Source organism: Piliocolobus tephrosceles, chromosome 9 (assembly GCF_002776525.5).
Source record: "Piliocolobus tephrosceles isolate RC106 chromosome 9, ASM277652v3, whole genome shotgun sequence".
Classification (NCBI taxonomy): Eukaryota; Metazoa; Chordata; class Mammalia; order Primates; family Cercopithecidae; genus Piliocolobus; species Piliocolobus tephrosceles.
Genome location: NC_045442.1, coordinates 85756983 through 85776871, shown reverse-complemented (window position 1 = coordinate 85776871; position 19889 = coordinate 85756983). Strand labels below are relative to the sequence as shown.

Below are 19889 nucleotides of genomic sequence, written 5' to 3'. Positions count from 1 at the left end.
TTTATTTATGGTGATTCTGTTCCTTTCAATACTGAGAAAGCTCTCTTTCTACTAGTGTCCAGAATTCAGAAGTTCCTAGCTAGTGTTTTCTCCAAAAGACTATTAATGTGAGTGTGATTAGGTCATTTCATTTCTTTTAACCATCTCTCACAATTTCTTATTTCATTTCTTATTGGTAGCTACAGGAGGTTTTTCAGTCATTCACATCTGTTCGTCTCCACGAATCTCCCATTAACTTCTTCAGGTCTCTCCAAGTTAGAAGGTCTAGATCACACTATCCAGGAGACAGAATGCAAGCTACACTTGGAATTGTAAATTTTCTAATAGTCACATTAAAGAGGAAAAAGAGAAACAGGTGAAATTAATTTTGATCGTATATTTTATTTGACCTAATGTATCTAAAATACATTTTAATATGTAATCAAAAATTAAAAATGATTAGCAAGATATTTTACTCCTGTTTCTGTCTTAGAAATTGGGTGTGTATTTTACAAATGCAGCACATCACAATTTGAACTAGCCACCCTTCATGTACTCAGGAGCCACGTGTGACTAGTGACTACTGCATTGGACAGTGCAGATTGAAAGGAAGAAAAATGAGTCACGGATGACTCTGGGGAGGTTTGCCAGTGTTCCTGACTTATTCAGATCATTTATTATTAATCTATTTAACTGTTGTTTACTAGTGATAGCTACCCGACCCTTTGATTATTGGCTTAATGGTGATTTCTCCTTTTCTGCTTGAGCTTTTATACCAGTGAGTTTGATTTGAGTCATCCTCTCAAGGCTGGAAGAGCCCCATTATTGAAGTTTTGTTAATGTCCTTTTGTGGGGATGGGCCAGGGGCACTCGCCCCTCATCTTCTGTGCCCTTCTGCATGGACCATACTTCATGTGTTTCCAATTCGTGCATTTTTCATGCAGTTTTTTTTTTTTTTTTTTCCGGATATAATAATAGTCTAAAGGTAAATGGATCCTCAACCTCTGACTCATATTAAACTGCAGAACTTTTAGTGAGGTACTTAGGAGTGTAATATTTAAATGCATTTGATAAGTCACGTGACTGATGTCTTCAAGTTTAGGTTGATAGGACATTTCTGATCTATATTTAAAAGGCAAGTTCCTTTTTTATATTAAGTTTATAATGCTGTGAACAGCATACCTTTTTTCTAGTGAGGGAAAATGAATTGTCAGCAATTGAATATGACCCCTGTAGACGTGTTCAGTCCAGTAGAGTTTTTTTGTTTCCGAGAACTTGTTCTATCAGGGAAACAAGATGAGTGAAAGTTAATTTCTCCCAGCTCCTGATAATGCTGTGATTAGAGAAGAAACTAAGAAATTGGTGGAGACCTGTTTTTCAGTCTGTGTTATAGGTTAAATAGCCTCCTTGCCTAGGGAATCTTACTTTACATGGGGTCATCTGAGTGTACATATGGTCTTTTTTATCATAGATTTTCTCCGGACTCATAGCCCTACGAAAAATTTGCAACCACCCTGATCTCTTTTCTGGAGGTCCGAAAAATCTCAAAGGTCTTCCTGATGATGAACTAGAGGAAGATCAGTTTGGGTACTGGAAACGTTCTGGGAAAATGATTGTCGTTGAGTCTTTGTTGAAAATATGGCACAAGCAGGGTCAGCGCGTATTGCTGTTTTCTCAGTCAAGGCAGGTGAGTGCACAGACTTCAGATGGGAAACAGGCTGGTTTTTTTATGACAGCTATCAACTCACAAAATGAGATTCAGTCTAGAATAATGATTCTGAAGCATGTCTACCACTGATAGATACTGAGGTGGCAGTCTGCCAATTTCTTTGGGAGTTTAGATCTTTCTCTAGAGTTGGTGTCTAAAAGTTGACTTTTTAAAAAAGCTCACCATGTGATTTTGGTCTGCAAGTGAGTTTAGGCCTGAACTTTGGCTGTTTACAAAAGTAAGAACCATACGGATATACCAAAACTACTATTTTAACAGTTCTGTTTATCTGTCCTAAAGCAAGAAACTCCTTTTAACATAGGCCTGTTGGGGAAAAGTGTGACCATTTACACAAATAGAGAAGCACTCACTGGGAATGTGTATTTGCTTTGCAAATTCCTATCCTCCACCTCCAAACAGATGCTGGACATACTTGAAGTATTCCTTAGAGCCCAAAAGTATACCTATCTCAAGATGGATGGTACCACTACAATAGCTTCAAGACAGCCACTGATTACAAGATACAATGAGGTAACATGTGAATGTAACAGGAAAGTTGAGCGGTGCTGCTGTACGTGGAGGAAAAGGACTAAGCGTATCCACACCCTTACCCAAGCCCAGCAGCGTTCACATCTGGGCTTGGGAGGGGGGCTAAGGGGAGACTTGTTGCTTTTAACTCCGTGCACTTCTAGATATTTGGGGGTGGGGGTGGGCATGTGTGTGTTCAAACCAAGAATGTGTTTTCCACAGAATGCATTTTCCTCCTAAAAACCCAATTTTTAAATATTTCTATTAAATATTAAAAGTAAAAGGTGTGAAATGAGATTTCGATTCACCAGAGGTCTCTAGGCCATTACCATTCCTTGTATTGGGAACAGCCCAGTAGTTCCATGTGTACAGTATGTGGAGGCAGAGGCTGAGAGCTATAACTGGTCTTAAGTGTGTGTGCTCAGTGTTGTGTGTCTTACCTCTAGGACACATCCATATTTGTGTTTCTTCTGACCACGCGGGTGGGCGGTTTAGGTGTCAACCTGACAGGGGCAAACAGAGTTGTCATCTACGACCCCGACTGGAACCCAAGCACAGACACGCAGGTTTGTTTTTTATTTTTTTTTAGAAAAGAATATGTTAGTAGAAATATAGTTTCATGGTTAGTGCTTGTGACTGTCCTTTGATGTTCTGATTGACTTCAGCGTACATTTCACATTTTGGTTGTCTACTGTTCTTCAATGTGGAAGAAGACACCCTTCAGAGCCACATGGACAGGAACCATCTTCAACAGTTTATCCATAGCATTCATTCCTAGAGTTGGGATAAAAAGAACATAGGCATAGTTACAAAGATTTTTTTCAAGTACAGATGTCTTGTCAACTGGCTCTTCATCTTCCTGAGTAGGCCTTAGGTGTACTTGACATTGTGAGTCAAAATTCTGACTCTGGGAGTGAAAGGTTGTGACTGGCTAGCTTCGTTTCTTATAGTCAGTGCTTGTCATTGGGAAGGATTCCTGTTCAGAAGTCTCTGTCTCTCTGCCACAGGCCCGGGAGCGAGCATGGAGAATAGGCCAGAAGAAGCAGGTGACTGTGTACAGGCTCCTCACTGCGGGCACCATTGAAGAAAAGATCTACCACCGGTCAGTGCACACGACGGCCGCTCTTGGTTGTGCGTTTCCAGAGTCTTGAGCAGGGTATTTTTCCAAAGTGTTGTTTTTAAAAGTCTTAACATCTTAGAATAACAGTTGCTATAAGTTAAGGTTTTGGTTTTTGTTTTGTATTTTTTCTTTCCCTTTAAAATATGCTTAGATGGCTTACTGTGAGTTGTCGGAAAATGTCTTTGAACCTGGTAATTTTTGTACCTTATTCTACCTCAAGAATCACGTACGTGTAAACTTCGTATTGTTATTTGAAAGGAGTATTTCTGCCTACTATGGTGTGTTGCCTTCAGAAAAAATTTAAAAAATGACAAGGTTGAATGTTACCATATTGGTGTTTACACACACTATGCAGGTGGGATCAGTGTGGGTGTTCTGGCGGTCTTTGACTCTGATGCCCCTTACAAAGAAGTTGACAGGATGCCTGTTTCTTCCTCTTTCTGTAAAGACTAGGGGATTTTAGACAGTGGTAACTTCAACAGTAGAATCAAGACATTGCCAGCTTCTCCCACTCCCCCACCACAGACTATCCTTGAGCCATAGCCCAGCTTTTATAGGAAGTTCTGTGCCCTTCACCGCATGCTGGGCTATTCCTGGAACATACATCTTCCTCAAGGGACTGTTGTGTGAGGGTGGAGGACAAGTTGGATCCTGTGAGAAGAGAGCTTCCTCTTACAGATTTATGCTTTAGCCAGGAGAATAAATGACAGGGAGAGACAGTGTGGCTGGTGGAGGTGCCTGTTCCAGAGTGGCAGTGGCGTGGGGCTTCAGCAGAGTGTGGACCTGCAGATGGGAGCAGGGAGAGAGAGGTCAGAGTGGAGACGTTGCAAAGCCCAGGTAAGAGAGTTTGCTGAGCCTGTGATAGGAAGGTTCTAGGCAGGGCAGGACCCTTGGTATTCAAGTCAGGGAGGCTAAGAGAGGCTATGAGTCACATGATGGCATGTGAAAAAGTGTTTCTTGAAATGGGTTAGATCTTGGAGGTTGAAAAAGCTCATTTGGTGTAAATAATAAGGTATTATTTCTAATTTAAATTCTGCAAGATGTGGGAGATTAACTGATGTATTATATATTTTCTGAATTGTAATTTTCCAAGGCTGAAAGTTTGGGGGATTATTTAGCCATTCATGCAGCAGCTGTTATCGTATCTCTCTTATATTGCTTTATAACTTGAATTTTTAGGTAGAGCTACACATTGTTTTAAACCAGCTTATCTTTTATTTTTTTAGACAAATCTTCAAGCAGTTTTTGACAAATAGAGTGCTAAAAGACCCAAAACAAAGGCGTTTTTTCAAATCCAATGATCTCTATGAGCTATTTACTCTGACTAGTCCTGATGCATCCCAGAGCACTGAAACAAGTGCGATTTTTGCAGGTATTACATAAAATCATTTAATTTAAAGTAGTCAATTGCACAAGATGATACAATGTAGTATTAGCGGTGTTTTTCCTCTTTACAGGAACTGGATCAGATGTTCAGACACCCAAATGCCATCTAAAAAGAAAGATTCAACCAGCCTTTGAAACAGACCATGATGTTCTAAAACGCAAAAAGTTCCCTGCTTCTAACATATCAATAAATGATGCCACATCATCTGAAGAGAAATCTGAGGCTAAAGGAGCTGAAGTAAATGTAGTACCTTCTAATCAAAGTGATCCTTTGAAAGATGACCCTCACATGAGTAGTAATATAGCTAGCAATGATAGGCTTGGAGAAGAGACAAATACAGTATCTGGACCGGAAGAGTCGTCAGTGATTAGTGGAAATGGGGAATGTTCAAATTCTTCAGGAACAGGCAAAACTTCTAGGCCATCTGGTGATGAAAGCATTGATGAAAAGTTGGGTCTTTCTTACAAAAGAGAAAGACCCAACCAGGCTCAAACAGAATCTTTTTGGGAGAATAAACAAGTAGAAAATAATTTTTGTAAGCACAAGTCAAAAACAAAACATCAGAGTGTGGCAGAAGAAGAGACCCTAGAGAAACATCTGAGACCAAAGCAAAAGCCTAAGAACCCTAAGCATTGCAGAGACGCCAAGTTTGAAGGAACTCGAATTCCACACCTGGTGAAGAAAAGGCGTTACCGGAAGCAAGATAGTGAAAACAAGAGTGAGGCCAAGGAACAGAGCAATGATGATTATGTTTTGGAAAAGCTTTTCAAAAAATCAGGTAATCCATTTGATACATTTGCCACAGGGATGCTAGGACCAGAAAATGAGTAGGCTGTTTCTAGCAGTAGCAGTCTTTAACTGATGGTGCATAGAGGGCTCTCAGCCAGAAGCGTTTTTCTTCAAAAATTTAGATTTGAAATGTATTGACATTTTAAAAATTGTATTTGTACCTCTTTTCTGAAGACCTAGAAGAATTTGAAACTTTGGAAAACAGTAGTACTTATGGCCACTTATGGGAGGTGTGTAATTCTTAAATAGATATGTACCACTTGAGCATTAGTAGGCAGTTACTTTACATGCTATGTGCTACATTAATCTGATTTTCCAACCATAGGAGATTAAAGTAACATTATAAGGGAGAGAGACAGGCTTGTGGCTAGAGACAGACATTCTAGAAGTACGAAAGCTGATAACTTATGTCAAGGGAGAAAAGTTAGGAGATGTAGACTCAACAATTGCTCAAGACCATGGAGTATAGATAGCCCTGCTTAGTGATCCCTTAGCAGTCACTGTGTTCACAATGTCATGACCTTGAGTTACCAAAGATTGCTGCTTATGGCACTCAGTTTAAGAAGGCAGGTTTATGTGTAGCATTTCAGAAAGACTTTTATTTAGCATGGTTAATTTTTTTGTTAATTTCATATTTTGAAGTAATTTCAAACTTAAAGAAATCAGTTTGAATAATACGAAGAACTCTCCTATATCCTTTACCTAAGTTATTAACATTTTTCAGCTTTTGCTTTATCATTCATACACACACCCATCTATGCATACATTGCTTTTTTTGGCAGGAATACCACAGAGGTGATACTGTATCTTACTCAGTGCATCTGTCAGGAGACACATAGTGGTTTGACCTATTACAAGTTAATTTTCAAGATTAAGATGGAGTCTGCCAGGTTTCTCAATGCTAAGGTTAATATTTTTCCCTTTGTAATTAATTTGTACTTTCAAGGAATATGCTTTGAGACTGTGTAAATATCCTGTTTCTCATCAAACTTTTATCCACTAGTTTTAATATCCATTGATGATTCTTTCCTCAGTCAGTTATTACTACAGTGGTTGCCAAGTGGTGATTAACATTCTACTATAAAGAAGGTTTCCCTTCTCCCTTATTTATTTATTTATTTATTTTTAGATCAGTATGGACTAATGGATTCTTTTTTTCCATGACTATAATCCATTAGTAGGGGTATTATGATGCTCATATTGTCTTAGATTTGCCTCCTGGGTGGGAGCTCCTTCAGGCAGGCTCCTTTGTCCCTCTGGTATGTCCTCCCCATTCTTTGAGCACCTCCTTTCTTCTTGGTATACTAATATATGCTGAGCTCAGTTGGTATTCTGTGCTAGCCCTGGAATCAGCCATTTCTTCAAGGAGCCCTGGAGAATGGTATTTAGGAACTAGGATCTGGGTTCTCAGTGTATTCATTGCTGCTAGTATGTCATTGCTTTTGTAGCCAACAGTATCAGGAAATAGATGTATGTATGTGCGTGTATGTGTTTGTTGTGTACATATATATACACATACATACATGCATATATATGCACAACAAATTGCACAGATACACGTATCTCTGTCTATAAAAACCATGAGTTTGGCTTCTAGCAAAGACAGATTAACATTTACCCTTCCATGTGAAACAATGAAAACAATGACAAAACATACGAAGCAATGGTTTTTCAGGCACCAAAGGGCAGTGATCTCTTGAGAGATGGGAAACAAATGAACTGAACTCTCCAGTTGCCCTGCCCTACTGCCTTGAGAGAATTTTCATGCTGTGACAGAAAGAGGAAGAACCCAGATGGGAGTCCCAGGCAGACCCTTTGTTGAAAAAACAGAGCTGAGCATCAGGGGAGGCCAGGGTGGCTGGCATTCACATGAAAGGGATGATAGAGGAGACAGCTCTGCACAGGGAGAGAACCCCACAGGTCTGCAGAATCTCCTTTGGCACTCAGCTGAATACTGACCAGCACATTGTGCAAGAAAACTACTTAAGGTCAGTGAAAAGTCCTTTCCTCTTTAACTTTTTGAATTAGAGGAGAGATGTCTGGTGCTCTCCCATGGCCAGGGATAGTGCCTGTTCCCACCAGCTAAGACTGGAAAAATATTTCATGGGGCATTGGGTATAGGACCGAGTAGGGGGTCTTACCTCTGTAGTAGGGAATGATCCGCCTTGGAGTGAGCACTGCTTCAGCTCCACCTGAGAGTTTACAGGAATATACAAATACCCAACATCCAACAAGATGAAATTCACAATGTCTAGAACCCAATCAAAAATTACTGGCTGGGTGTGGTGGCTCAGTCTGTAATCCCAGTGCTTTGAGAGCCTGAGGTGTGTTGATTGCTTGAGCTTAGGAGTTTGAGACAGGTCTGGGCAACATGGTGAGATCCCATCTCTACAAAAAGTAAAAAAAAATTAGCCAGGTGTGGTAGCACACACCTGCAGTCCCAGCTACCTGGGAGGCTGAGGTGGGAGGATTGCTTGAGCCTGGAAGGTTGAGGCTGTGGTGAGCTGTGATCATGCCACTGCACTCCAGCCTGGGCAGCCGAGTGAGACCCCATGTCAAAAAATAAATAAATAAAATGTATAACCCAGTTTTTAAAATGGACAAATAATTTGAACAGACTTCACCAAGAAAGATATGTAGATGGCAAATAAATATATAAAACTTGTTAATATTATTAATTATTAGGGAAATGCCAATTAGAACCATAATGAGACACCACTACTCACCCTCTAGAATGGCTAAAATGAAAGAAGACTGACCATACTAAGTGTTGGTAAAGATGTGAAGGAGTTGGGTCTCTCATACACGCCTGGTGGGAATGTAAAGTGGCACAATCACTTTGGAAAACAGTTTGGCAGTTTCTTAAAAATTAGGCATGCACCTTCCTTATGATATAGCCTTTTCAGTCCTGGATGTGTATTTGCCCAAGAGAGATGGAAAATATGTCCATACAAATGCTTGTACGTGAATATTCATAGCAGCTTTATTAGTAATAGCCAAAATGCAGAAATCAAATGTCCATCAACAAGTAAATAGTTAAATTAACCATGGCATATCCGTATGATCAAATACTAATCAACAGGCCAGGCTTGGTGGCTCACACCTATAATCCTAGCATTTCGGGAGGCTGAGGTGGGTGAATCACCTGAGGTCAGGAGTTCGAGACCAACCTGGACAACATGGTGAAACCCTGTCTCTACAAAAATACAAAAATTAGGCATGATGGTAGGTGTTCTGGAATCCCAGCTACTTGGGAGGCTGAGCGGGAGAATCGCTTGAACCTGAGAGGTGGAGGTTGCAGTGAGCCGAGATCACGCCATTGCACTCCCGCCTGGGCAACAAAGTGAGACTCCATCTCAAAAAAAAAAAAAAAAAAAAATATATATATATATATATATATATATACTATTCAGCAATAAAAGGAGATAGAGTATTGATACATGCTACAGCATGGATGACTTTCAGACTAGTAAGATTAGTACATACTCTGATGCCATTTGCTTAAAATTCTAGAAAACACAGTCATGACAGAAAGTGGCTTGGTTGTCTGGGGATGGGGTATTTGAGGGTGGGATTACAAAGGGACGTGAGTTTTGCAGGTGATGGCTGTGTTCATTGTCTTGATTGTAGTGATAGTTTCATGGTATGTACATAATGTCACAACTTACCAAATTCTGTACTTTAGCAGTTACTGCATATCAGTTACACTCTAACAAGCTCCAAAAAGCAAAATAAAATGAGGGGATACTGTTGTCTCCAATTTCATTTCAGCGCCCTAGGGCCCTTTCCATGTTTGTAGCTTCCCTTTTCAAGACCTTCATTCACAACATACTGAGTTACTCCTCAATCCTAGGATACATGGTAGTTTTTTAGAATTTCTAACCTGAACTATGGCAAAAACAGTTATACTAACTAGAATTCAATATTTGTTTTTATTTATACTAACTAGAGTTCAATATTTGTTTTTATTTATTTTTGTCTTTAAGTTTTTGGTCAAAACACTTCTTGAGTCAAAAAGAACTTGGTTCTTTTTTCTCTTTTTTGTATTTTCAGTGTGTGCTATCAGTTTAAAATATAGTTAGGTTAATTTATTTGTTTGTATTCCACTTCAGGGTTTCCTCCCATCCTTGTTGACTCTATGTTATCTTCTGAGTAATAACACATTAACATAGTAACAAAAGACAAAATATGCAAAAAGAAATACCAGAGTTGTGTCATTCCCTGGTATATGTGTGTGACACCAGGTGTGTCATACCCTGTCCCCACCCCTTCCTTCCCTTTCCAGTCTCATGAGTTTCTGGCATTTCCTTCACATGTTTCTGTATTAGTCTGTTTTCACAGTGCTGATAAGACATACCCAAGACTGAGCAATTTACAAAAGAAAGAGGTTTAATTGACTTACAATTCCACACGCTGGGGAGGCTTTACAATCATGCAAGGAGGAACAAGTGGATGGCAGCAGGCAAAGAGCTTGTGCAGAGAAATTCTCGTTTTTAAAACCATCAGATCTCATGAGACTCATTCACTAGTACAGGAACAGCACAGGAAAGACCCGACCCCATAATTCAGTCAGCTTCCATCAGATTCCTCCCATGACGTGGGAATTGTGGGAGTTACCATTCAAGATAAGATTTGGCTGGGATATAGCCAAACCATATCGTTCCACCTCTGGCCCCTCCCAAATCTCATATCTTCACATTTTAAAACCAATCATGCCTTCCCAACAGTCCCCCAGAGTCTCAGCTCATTTCAGCATTAACTAAAATGTCCACAGTCCAAAATCTCATCCAAGACAAGGCAAGTCTTTTCTGCCTATGAGCCTGTAAAATCAAAAGCAAGTTAGTTACTTCCTGGAGGCAATAGGGGTACAGGCATTGGGTAAGTACAGCCATTCCAAATGGGAGAAATTGACCAAAACAAAGGGGCTACATGCCCCACACAAGTCTGAAATCTAGCAGGGCAGTCAAATCTTAAAGCTCCAAAATACCTCCTTCGACTCCACGTCTCACATCCGGGTCACACTGATGCAAGAGGTGGGTTCCCATGGTGTTGGGCAGCTCCGCCCCTTTGGCTTTGCAGGATATAGCCTCCCTCCTGGCTGCTTTCATGGGTGGCATTGAGTGTCTGCAGCCTTTCCAGGTGCATGGTACAAGCTGTCAGTGGATCTACCGTTCTGGGGTCTGGAGGACCGTGGCCCTCTTCTCACAGTTCCACTAGGTGGTGCCCCAGTAGGGACTCTGTGTGGGGGCTGCAACCCCACATTTTCCTTCTGCACTGCGCTAGCAGAGATTCTCCATGAGAACCCTGCCCCTGCAGCAGACTTCTGCCTGGGCATCTAGGTGTTTCCATACATCTTTTGAAATCTAGGCAGAGGTTCCCAAATCTCAGTTACTGACTTCTGTGCACCCTCAGGGTCAACACCTTGTGTAAGCTGCCAAGGCTTGGGGCTTGCACCATCTGAAGCCACGGCCTGAGCTCTGTGTTGGCCCCTTTCAGCCACAGCTGGAGTGGCTGGGACACAGGACACCAAGTCCCCAAGCTGCACACAGCATGGACCGTGGGCCAGGCGCATGAAACTACTTTTTCTTCCTTGGCCTTTGGGCCTGTGATGGGAGACACTGCCATGAAGGTCTCTGACATGCCCTGCAGACATTTTCCCCATTTTCTTGGGGATTAACATTTGGCTCCTCGTTACTTATGCAAATTTCTGCAGCCAGCTTGAATTTCTCTTGAGAAAATGGGGTTTTCTTTCCAATCACATTGTCAGGCTGCAAATTGTCCAGACTTTTATGCACTGCTTCCCTTATAAAACTGAATGCCTTTAACAACACCTATGTCACCTCTTGAATGCTTTGCTGCTTAGAAATTTCTTCCACCAGATACCCTAAATCATCTCTCTCAAGTTCAAAGTTCCACAAATGTCTACAGCAGGGGCAAAATGCCACCAGTCTCTTTGCTAAAACATAACAAGAGTCACCTTTGTTCCACTTCCCAACAAGTTCCTCGTCTCCATCTGAGACCACCTCAGTCTAGACCTTACTATTCATCTCACTATCAACATTTTTGTCAAAGCCATTCAACAAGTTTCTAGGAAGTTCCAAACCTTCCCACGTTTTCCTCTCTTTTTCTGAGCCCTCCAAAGTGTTCCCATCTCTACCTGTTACCCAGTTCCAAAGTTGCTTCCACATTTTGGGGTATCTTTTCAGCAGCGCATCTCCCCACTGGTACAAATGGACTGTATTAGTGCATTTTCACACTGCTGATAAAGACATGCCCAAGACTAGGCAATTTACAAAAGAGGTTTGATCAACTTACAGTTCCATGTGGCTGTGGAGGCCTCACAATCATGTCAGAAGGCAAGGAGGAGCAAGTCACATCTTACATGGATGGCAGCAGGCAAAGAGCTTGTGCAGGGAAACTCCCGTTTTTAAAACCATGAGATCTCGTGAGACTCATTCACTCATGAGAACAGTGTAGGAAAGACTCTTCTTTATAATTACTTCCCACTGGTTTCCTCCCTTGTCACGTGGGAATTGTGGGAGTTACAATTCAAGATGAGATTTGGGTGGGGACACAGCAGAACTGTATCAGTTTCTTTTTGTGGAAATAAGCAGGCACATGTATAATTTCATACTCCCTTATTCTTTTACACAGAAGGTTGTATACTATATTATCTTCTGTTTCTTTTTTTAAAAAACTTCATATATCCTGACAGCCACTCCTGTATTAGTTAAGAGAGAGCTATTCCTCCTCTAGCAATTTTTATTGCTAGAGTGCTCTGCTATGTTGACCCAAAACCTGAAATCTAAAATGCTCAAAAATCAAAACCTTTTGTGCACTTGACATGATGCCAGATGTGGAAAATTCCACACCTGACTTCATGTGATGGGTCACAGTCAAAACACAGTTAACACTTTGTTTCTTGCACAAAATTGATAAATGTATTATATTAAAATTACCTTCAGGCTATGTGTGTAAGGTGTATGTTAAAAATACACACATTTTGTGTGTAGACTTGGGGCCCATCCCCAAGATGTCTCATTTTGTATATGCAATTATTCCAAAATCCAAAAAAGTGAAAATTTGAAACACTTCTGGTCCCAGGAATTTTGGTTAAGAGATATTAAACCGGTACCACAGTTTATACATATATGAGGATTTAGATTGTTTATAGCTTCTTTCAGCCACAATGCTACACTAAATAATCCTGTGCTTGTACAAGAGAGATTGCTAGATCAAAAGGTGAACACATATGTAAGGTTGTTTTGTTTGTTTGTTTGAATAATGCCCAACTCCCTTTTGTAAGGTTTAGATCAATTTGAATTGTCACCAGCAATTGTCCTCCAGAGCCTTGTCAAGAATGTGGTGTTATACTTTTAATTTTTCCCAGTCTGATAGGTGAGAAAAGATATATTAAGTTTTAATTTGCAGTTATTTTCTTTGAGTGAAATTGAACTTTTTATAGGACCATTTATATTTAAAAATTTTTTCTTTATGTGAATTTGTCTGTTCATGTCTTTTGTCCATTTTCTAAATCAGATTTTTGGTCCCTTTTTCCCCTTGGTTTTAAAGAGTTCTTTATATATTAGGGATGTTAACTTTTCATTTTTCATATATGTTACAAGTATTTCCTCATTGGTTGTCTTTTATTACTTATGATAATTTTTTTCTTATGAAACAGGTTTTTTTTTTTTTTTTAAAAACTTGTCAGTCTTTTATTAATTGGAATTGTAGTTCTAAGCCTTTTCTACACATAGATCGTATGATAATTCACCATGTTTTCTTGTACTACTTGTATGGTTTTGCTTTTTACATTCAGATTTCTGATCCATTTAGAGTATGAGGTGTGGGTTTTATCTTGGTTCAAAGATAAAATGCCCCAACATTTGTGCCCCAACGTTTGTAGCATCATTTATTTCAAGTATGTTTTTCTCAGTGATTAGAGATGCCTTTATCATGTCATACATTTCCAAATGTAGTTCGATCTATTTCTAGTTTCTGGTCAATCTCCTGTTGTGTCTCTTCCTTCCTCAGCACCAAACTGTTGTAATTGGAGCATGTTTTATTGTCCAGTAGGGTGTCACTGCCTTTTCAGTGTTTTCTGATCTATTCATGAAGGTTTATTTTTCTATATGAACTTTAATATCAGTTTGTCTAACTTCATAAGAAAGCTTGATATTTTTATTGAGATTGCATTAAACATATAAATTAACTCAGGGAAAATGGTTATTGAGTCATTCTACTCAAATGCAAGGGATATCTTTCTGTTTGTTTAAGTCGGATAGTCTATCTTCCCAGGAGTGTTTTCATGTCTTCTCCATACAAGCTTTACACATTGCTTGGGTTTATTCCTAAGTGTTTTGTCTTTTCTGTTACTGTAAATAGAATTTTCCCGCCATTTTACTTTAGCTGGCTGTTGTTTGTAAATAGGAACGTTATAGGTTTCTGTGTGTGAATTTTATTTTTTCATGTTGCCTGAATTATTTTACTATTTTTTATCATTGATTCTCTAGGGTTTTCTAAGTGTACTATGACTTTGTTTTTTGTCTACCACAATATTGTACTTATACAGAGGAGAAAAGTGTCTTTCTTGCATACAAAGTGAAATATCACTTTGCTGTTTCTTTTCTTGCTAGTTGGCGTGCACAGTGTCATGAAGCACGATGCCATCATGGATGGAGCCAGCCCAGATTATGTACTGGTGGAAGCAGAAGCCAACCGAGTGGCCCAGGATGCCTTGAAAGCACTGAGGCTTTCTCGTCAGCGGTGTCTGGGAGCAGTGTCTGGTGTTCCCACCTGGACTGGCCACAGGGGGATTTCTGGTGCACCAGCAGGAACAAAGTAAGAGATTGCTGCATGCCATACTTGCAAGGAGGCCAAACAACTAAGGCTAGAAATAAAATCAGAGCAGGTGTAGAGGCTTATGTTGTTATTTCTCTTCAGGAATAAATCCCTTATGGAAGGATTATAGCAGCGAAATCTGGGTGACTTGGAGAAATACTGTTACAACTTTGCCTTCCTACTTGCTTTCATCCCCTGTTTTCCAAAGTGGCTTCAGGAGAAGTGATTGGTTTTATTTGAGAGATGGTGTTGTTAAAAATAGTACGAGATACAGGATAATGATTAAACTTTAATGACATAATTAGCCAATTTACAACACACATTAATTACTTTGTTATTCAGTATGCTCTTTTAGAATGATTTTCCTACCTGGAATTGAGAATGGTTCCCATCATCTTTTGAACAAGAAACTGGTTCTCGTTCTGAGATGCAGCAGTTCCTTTTTTTTTTTTTTTTTTTTTTTTGGAGATGGAGTCTCGCCCTGTCGCCCGGGCTGGAGTGCAGTGGTGTGATCTCAGCCCACTGCAACCTCCACCTCCCGAATAGTTGGGATTACAGGCTCCTGCCACCATGCCATGCTAATTTTTGTATTTTTAGTAGAGATGGGATTTCACCATGTTGGCCAGGCTAGTCTCGAGCTCCTGACCTCAAGTGATCTGCCCGCCTCGGCGTCCTAAAGTGTTGGGATTACAGGCATGAGCCACTGCACCCGGCCAGCAGTTACTTTCTAGGAGGGTGGTGTGGAAGAGTCGAGGGGGATAGAGCAGAAATGGCGTGGCTGTGAAAGAATAACCATGCAGATGGAAATGTTTCCAGGAAGAAGTTCATTTTTTTTTTTTTTGAGACGGAGTCTCACTCTGTCACCCAGGCTGGAGTGCAGTGGCCAGATCTCAGCTCACTGCAAGCTCCGCCTCCCGGGTTCACGCCATTCTCCTGCCTCAGCCTCCCGAACAACTGGGACTACAGGCGTCTGCCACGTCGCCCGGCTAGTTTTTTGTATTTTTTAGTAGAGACGGGGTTTCACCATGTTCGCCAGGATGGTCTCGATCTCCTGACCTCGTGATCCGTCCGTCTCGGCCTCCCAAAGTGCTGGGATTACAGGCTTGAGCCACTGCGCCCGGCCAGAAGTTCATTGTTGAAAGAGTATTTTGATCTCTAAGTCTCAAAAGCAAACATTTAATCTACTGTGATTCTTTTCCTTCTTTAGGAGTAGATTTGGTAAGAAAAGGAATTCTAACTTCTCTGTGCAGCATCCTTCATCAACATCTCCAACAGAGAAGTGCCAGGTAATATAGATAACCTTTTTGCTTTCCAGGGTGAGATTTGCTTGACTGAATGCCATGAAAATTTCACCTGATTCTGGATGTGAAGAAAATGGTTATCTCTGGTGTAATGACACCTGATATTTGTGTTGCATGCTCTGATTTACGATGCACATTCACTTGAATCTAAAAGGACCTGCTGATTTCCTAAAGAGAAAGTCTTTAACCCAAGATCCGTAGCAGCATTTCTGTTTTGCCATTAGAAGGTTGACACAGGGATGGGTGTGTCGCTGCCAGGACAGCCTGCCTTGTCTAGAGGGGAAGTGCCAGCTCCAGAGACCGCAACCCTTTGAAACAAAGGTCCAGAAAACTGCCTTGAATGTTGATGTCTGTAACTCACTAGCTGCTAGAGCAGAGTGCCTGTCTTTCTCTGTTCAAGAATGCCCTGCTTGCCTTGAGTGCTACAGTGGTTAAAACTAGTCCAGACTCCACCATTCAGTGGAAGTCTTTCTGGTCTTTCAGATTAAGGATTATGTTAAAACTCCCAGATTCAGACTCCAATTGTAAGTTAATATGAACGTGTTTAGGAATATGAGTACCTTTTTGACTTCCCATGTTCTGTGCTTTTAGCAGTAGGGATTTGAGACCCTTTCAGAGTTAGATTTGTGTTTTTTTAAGGAAACTTGCATTAGATGTAAGGTAGGAAAGAGTAAGAAGATTTAAAAGTGAGGAAAAAGAAGTATAGCTATGATACTGTTCCTTATCCACAGTGTACAGGTCAGGGTCCATTTGAGCGGAAGAACAGGAAAAGCCCACAGGCACTGAAAGTGGTCCTGGGCCTCCTAGAGACAGATTTTCCTGAAACCTTGCCTGGAAACCTCCACTCTGCCTTCCCTTCCACCACCATGCAGAGTGGTGACTAAGGGAATGGCTTGGTTGTCCCCCTTTTAATTTGTTTTTTTTTTTTTTTTTTTTTTAGGAAATGGTCTCTTAACAGTGGGAGGATTTAGATACCAGACCCTCCTCCTTTCCCTTTTCATTAGGTGGAGTCTCAGTCTTACCCCGTCAACCTCACCACCCTGGCACATGTGTTGTCTTTGACCACTCACAGCTTTTGGGGAAGGAAGTGGGGGCATAAACTAGAGATTAAATATATCAATATAGTGGTCTTCTTTTTCCAGGATGGCATAATGAAAAAGGAGGGAAAAGATAATGTCCCTGAGCATTTTAGTGGAAGAGCAGAAGATGCAGACTCTTCATCCGGGGCCCTCGCTTCCTCCTCACTCTTGGCTAAAATGAGAGCTAGAAACCACCTGATTCTGCCAGAGCGTTTAGAAAGTGAAAGCAGGCACCTGCAGGAAGCTTCTGCCCTGCTTCCCACCACAGAACATGATGACCTTCTGGTGGAGATGAGAAACTTCATCGCTTTCCAGGCCCACACTGATGGCCAGGCCAGCACTAGGGAGATACTACAGGAGTTTGAATCCAAGTTATCTGCATCACAGTCTTGTGTCTTCCGAGAACTATTGAGAAATCTGTGCACTTTTCATAGAACTTCTGGTGGTGAAGGAATTTGGAAACTCAAGCCAGAATACTGCTAAACAACATTGCTTCCTAAACTTTCAAGTCACTTTTTCTAACGGGCATTTCTGATTATTAATTTATTATTAATAATCATGTTTGTCAACGGAAGTTGGCTGCATTTGATGTTTGTTTGCATGACATCTACCTCAGAATTAAAACTTTAAGAAGATGAAACTCTTCTCTGAAAGTTAAAAAGTTTTAATAATGCTAGCTAAAGGAGAAAATACTTGGATTGATTTTTTTTTTTTTGGCACTCTGAATTATGTTAAACAATCAGGGACCTAACGGTTACTCCTTGGAGCACATTTGTTCCTTTACCCAAAAGATGCTGTCAGGGAGCACAGTTAGAAGTTTGCAGAACAGAAATCTCAATAAATTTTTTTATTGGTGCTAAAAACAGGTTTTACATTCAGTCAAACCTGTTCAATAAGTTCATCAATATAACAGCATTATTTTGATGCATAACCTTTAAACATTTATATTTACTGTTTGCCACCCACAAAGGTCAGGTTTGTTATTTGTTGTTTGATAATTATATTAATTTTCTTGAAACGATCCTCTTTTCAAGGTACTGGCAAATTGGTGGGTATTTTTATTAGTAAAGCATGAAACAGTTTGTTAATAAATGATAAGACATGTATTTGTGGAAAGTTGTAGGGTATTCAGTTTACCCTGGCTTTCCTATAAGCAGAGGGCATCTTTTTCCCTCCTACAGTCACAAAAGGGCATCTTTTTCCCTCCTACAGTCACAAAATGTGTTATAAAAAAAAAAAAAATCCAATTAAAGCCAAAAGTAGGTACATAAAAACCACACATGTGCATGCACACAAACATCACTGCAGCCCACAGCAGACCCAGCTGTTATTACCATGAAGTGACACCACTCCAGACCTCTCTTATCTGCAGGCTGGCAGGCTGTCTTCTCTCCAGTTGCCTTTGTCTTGCGCCTGCCTTTGCATTCCCTGTGACGGGCTTTCCTGTTTCTGTGGTTTGGATTCCAGCCAAGGCTGTTTGTATCTCGCTACTGTTTATGTGTTTATGGTTCTGTGATGGTGTTGCTTTGATCCTCAGTTTCTTTTCTTTTTTTTTTTTTTTTGAGATGGAGTCTCGCTCTGTCGCCCAGGCTGGAGTGCAGTGGCGTGATCTCGGCTCACTGCAAGCTCCGCCTCCCGGGTTCACATCATTCTCCTGACTCAGCCTCCCGAGTAGCTGGGACTACAGGCGCCCGCCACCACGCCCGGCTAATTTTTTATATTTTTAGTAGAGACGGGGTTCCACTGTGTTAGCCAAGATGGTCTCGATCTCCTGACCTCGTGATCCGCCTGTCTTGGCCTCCCAAAGTGCTGTGATTACAGGCATGAGCCACCGCGCCCAGCCAAGTTTATTTTCTTACCTGTGTTTTTCTTGTTTCCTTCTCAGGATGATTTTATCATCTCATCTTTGAAGTGTTGTTTCTGAAATTCATTGTATTCCTTGAATTTCTTCTGTAGCTATCTCAGTGCAGTTTGTTTCTTGGATTTGTGTTCTCTGGTCTGTTCTTTTCCTCTCTCATTTTCTGTAGTATACCTGCCCTCCTTCCGTGCTGTTTCTTTACATCTCGCTCATGCTCAACATGGGTAGCTGTGTCCACATCTTCTGTCTGCTTGTCCCTGTGACTCAGACAGGAGGGTCCTGGGCAGGGGGAGCCTTGCAGGACTGCATGAGAGGACATGGGTTTTGCTTTCTCTGCTCTAATATTTTGCTTAAGCCAAGAATCCTTTTCTTAGAGATGTTCTTTATGATTCCTGCCAGGATTTTCTAGTTTTTTTGGATTATAGCTTGTTCATTTCTTTGGTTTTTAGTTTGGTTTATATATAATGAGGGAAGATGATGATTACATTATTTTTGTCACTTTGCCATCATTGTTGAGAAGTCATAGAAGGAATTTTTAAACAGGCCAATAAGTCTTAAACTTGAATACTTGGTTTAGAAGGAAGTCAAAACTCCTTCCTTTTTGACTAAGTGGTTTGTTTCTGGGGAACTCTTAATTTCTATTTTTATAATCATTAGTCCATAAGGAAATTGTGTCTTCCTTGTTCTCAGGGTGATCTACTGACCTTGTTCACTCATATGAAGCATTTGGGCATCACATTTATAGTGTCTGAAACATAAACTGTATTGACCTAGACAAGGTATAGCCTTCTCTTCAAGTAGCAAATACTATCAAAAGCTATAATGCAGTAGGAGCAAGGTGGTCCTTGTTCCAGTTCTTGTCTCAGTTTTTTTGATGTACCATGATATTGGGAAGGTGGTGTCTCAGTGAGGAGATCTGCACACATTGTCATCATGCCTCCTGGATGGAGGGACTTGGAGAACAATGCAGTAAGTAGAATGGTTTTAACAATGCAGAGAAATGTATTCATTTAGATAAAAATCTAATTTTTGGAACTTTAAAAGCTTTGTACAGTGTAGATAGATTTAATGTATTTAACATGCTTTATCAGCACAAATAAAGGATTTTAAAATTTTGTCAAAAAATTAAATATGTTAATACCATCACCATTAAAAATGTTCAAGCAGTAGTCTGCCTCCCCAGCCCACACCATCTTGCACCTGTTCCACAGCTAAGTACAGTCCTATGTTTGGTGTGTCTTCTCCATGCATTTAGAGAATCACATGACACAGACTGCTGCTATAATGTCATTTTCTCAT

The 19889-nt window shown here is 40.5% G+C and overlaps 1 protein-coding gene across 5 annotated transcripts in view; it reads left to right on the top strand.

Moving 5' to 3' along the window:
- Positions 1–17995, top strand: part of ERCC6 (ERCC excision repair 6, chromatin remodeling factor) — an 81222-nt gene extending 63227 nt beyond the window's left edge. For 4 of the 5 annotated variants that reach the window (XM_023230156.1, XM_023230152.1, XM_023230153.2 and 1 more), the window contains 9 exons: positions 1451–1666; positions 2108–2218; positions 2662–2781; positions 3223–3317; positions 4562–4707; positions 4793–5500; positions 14148–14352; positions 15560–15638; positions 16796–17995. In XM_023230156.1, the coding sequence (XP_023085924.1) occupies positions 1451–1666; positions 2108–2218; positions 2662–2781; positions 3223–3317; positions 4562–4707; positions 4793–5500; positions 14148–14352; positions 15560–15638; positions 16796–17215 (2100 nt within the window). In that variant the 3' untranslated portion in view covers positions 17216–17995. Of the gene's footprint in view, positions 1–1450; positions 1667–2107; positions 2219–2661; positions 2782–3222; positions 3318–4561; positions 4708–4792; positions 5501–6293; positions 6418–14147; positions 14353–15559; positions 15639–16795 lie in introns of those variants that run through there. The other variant, XM_023230155.1, reaches the window with a different exon arrangement.
- Positions 17996–19889: the final 1894 nt, after the last annotated feature.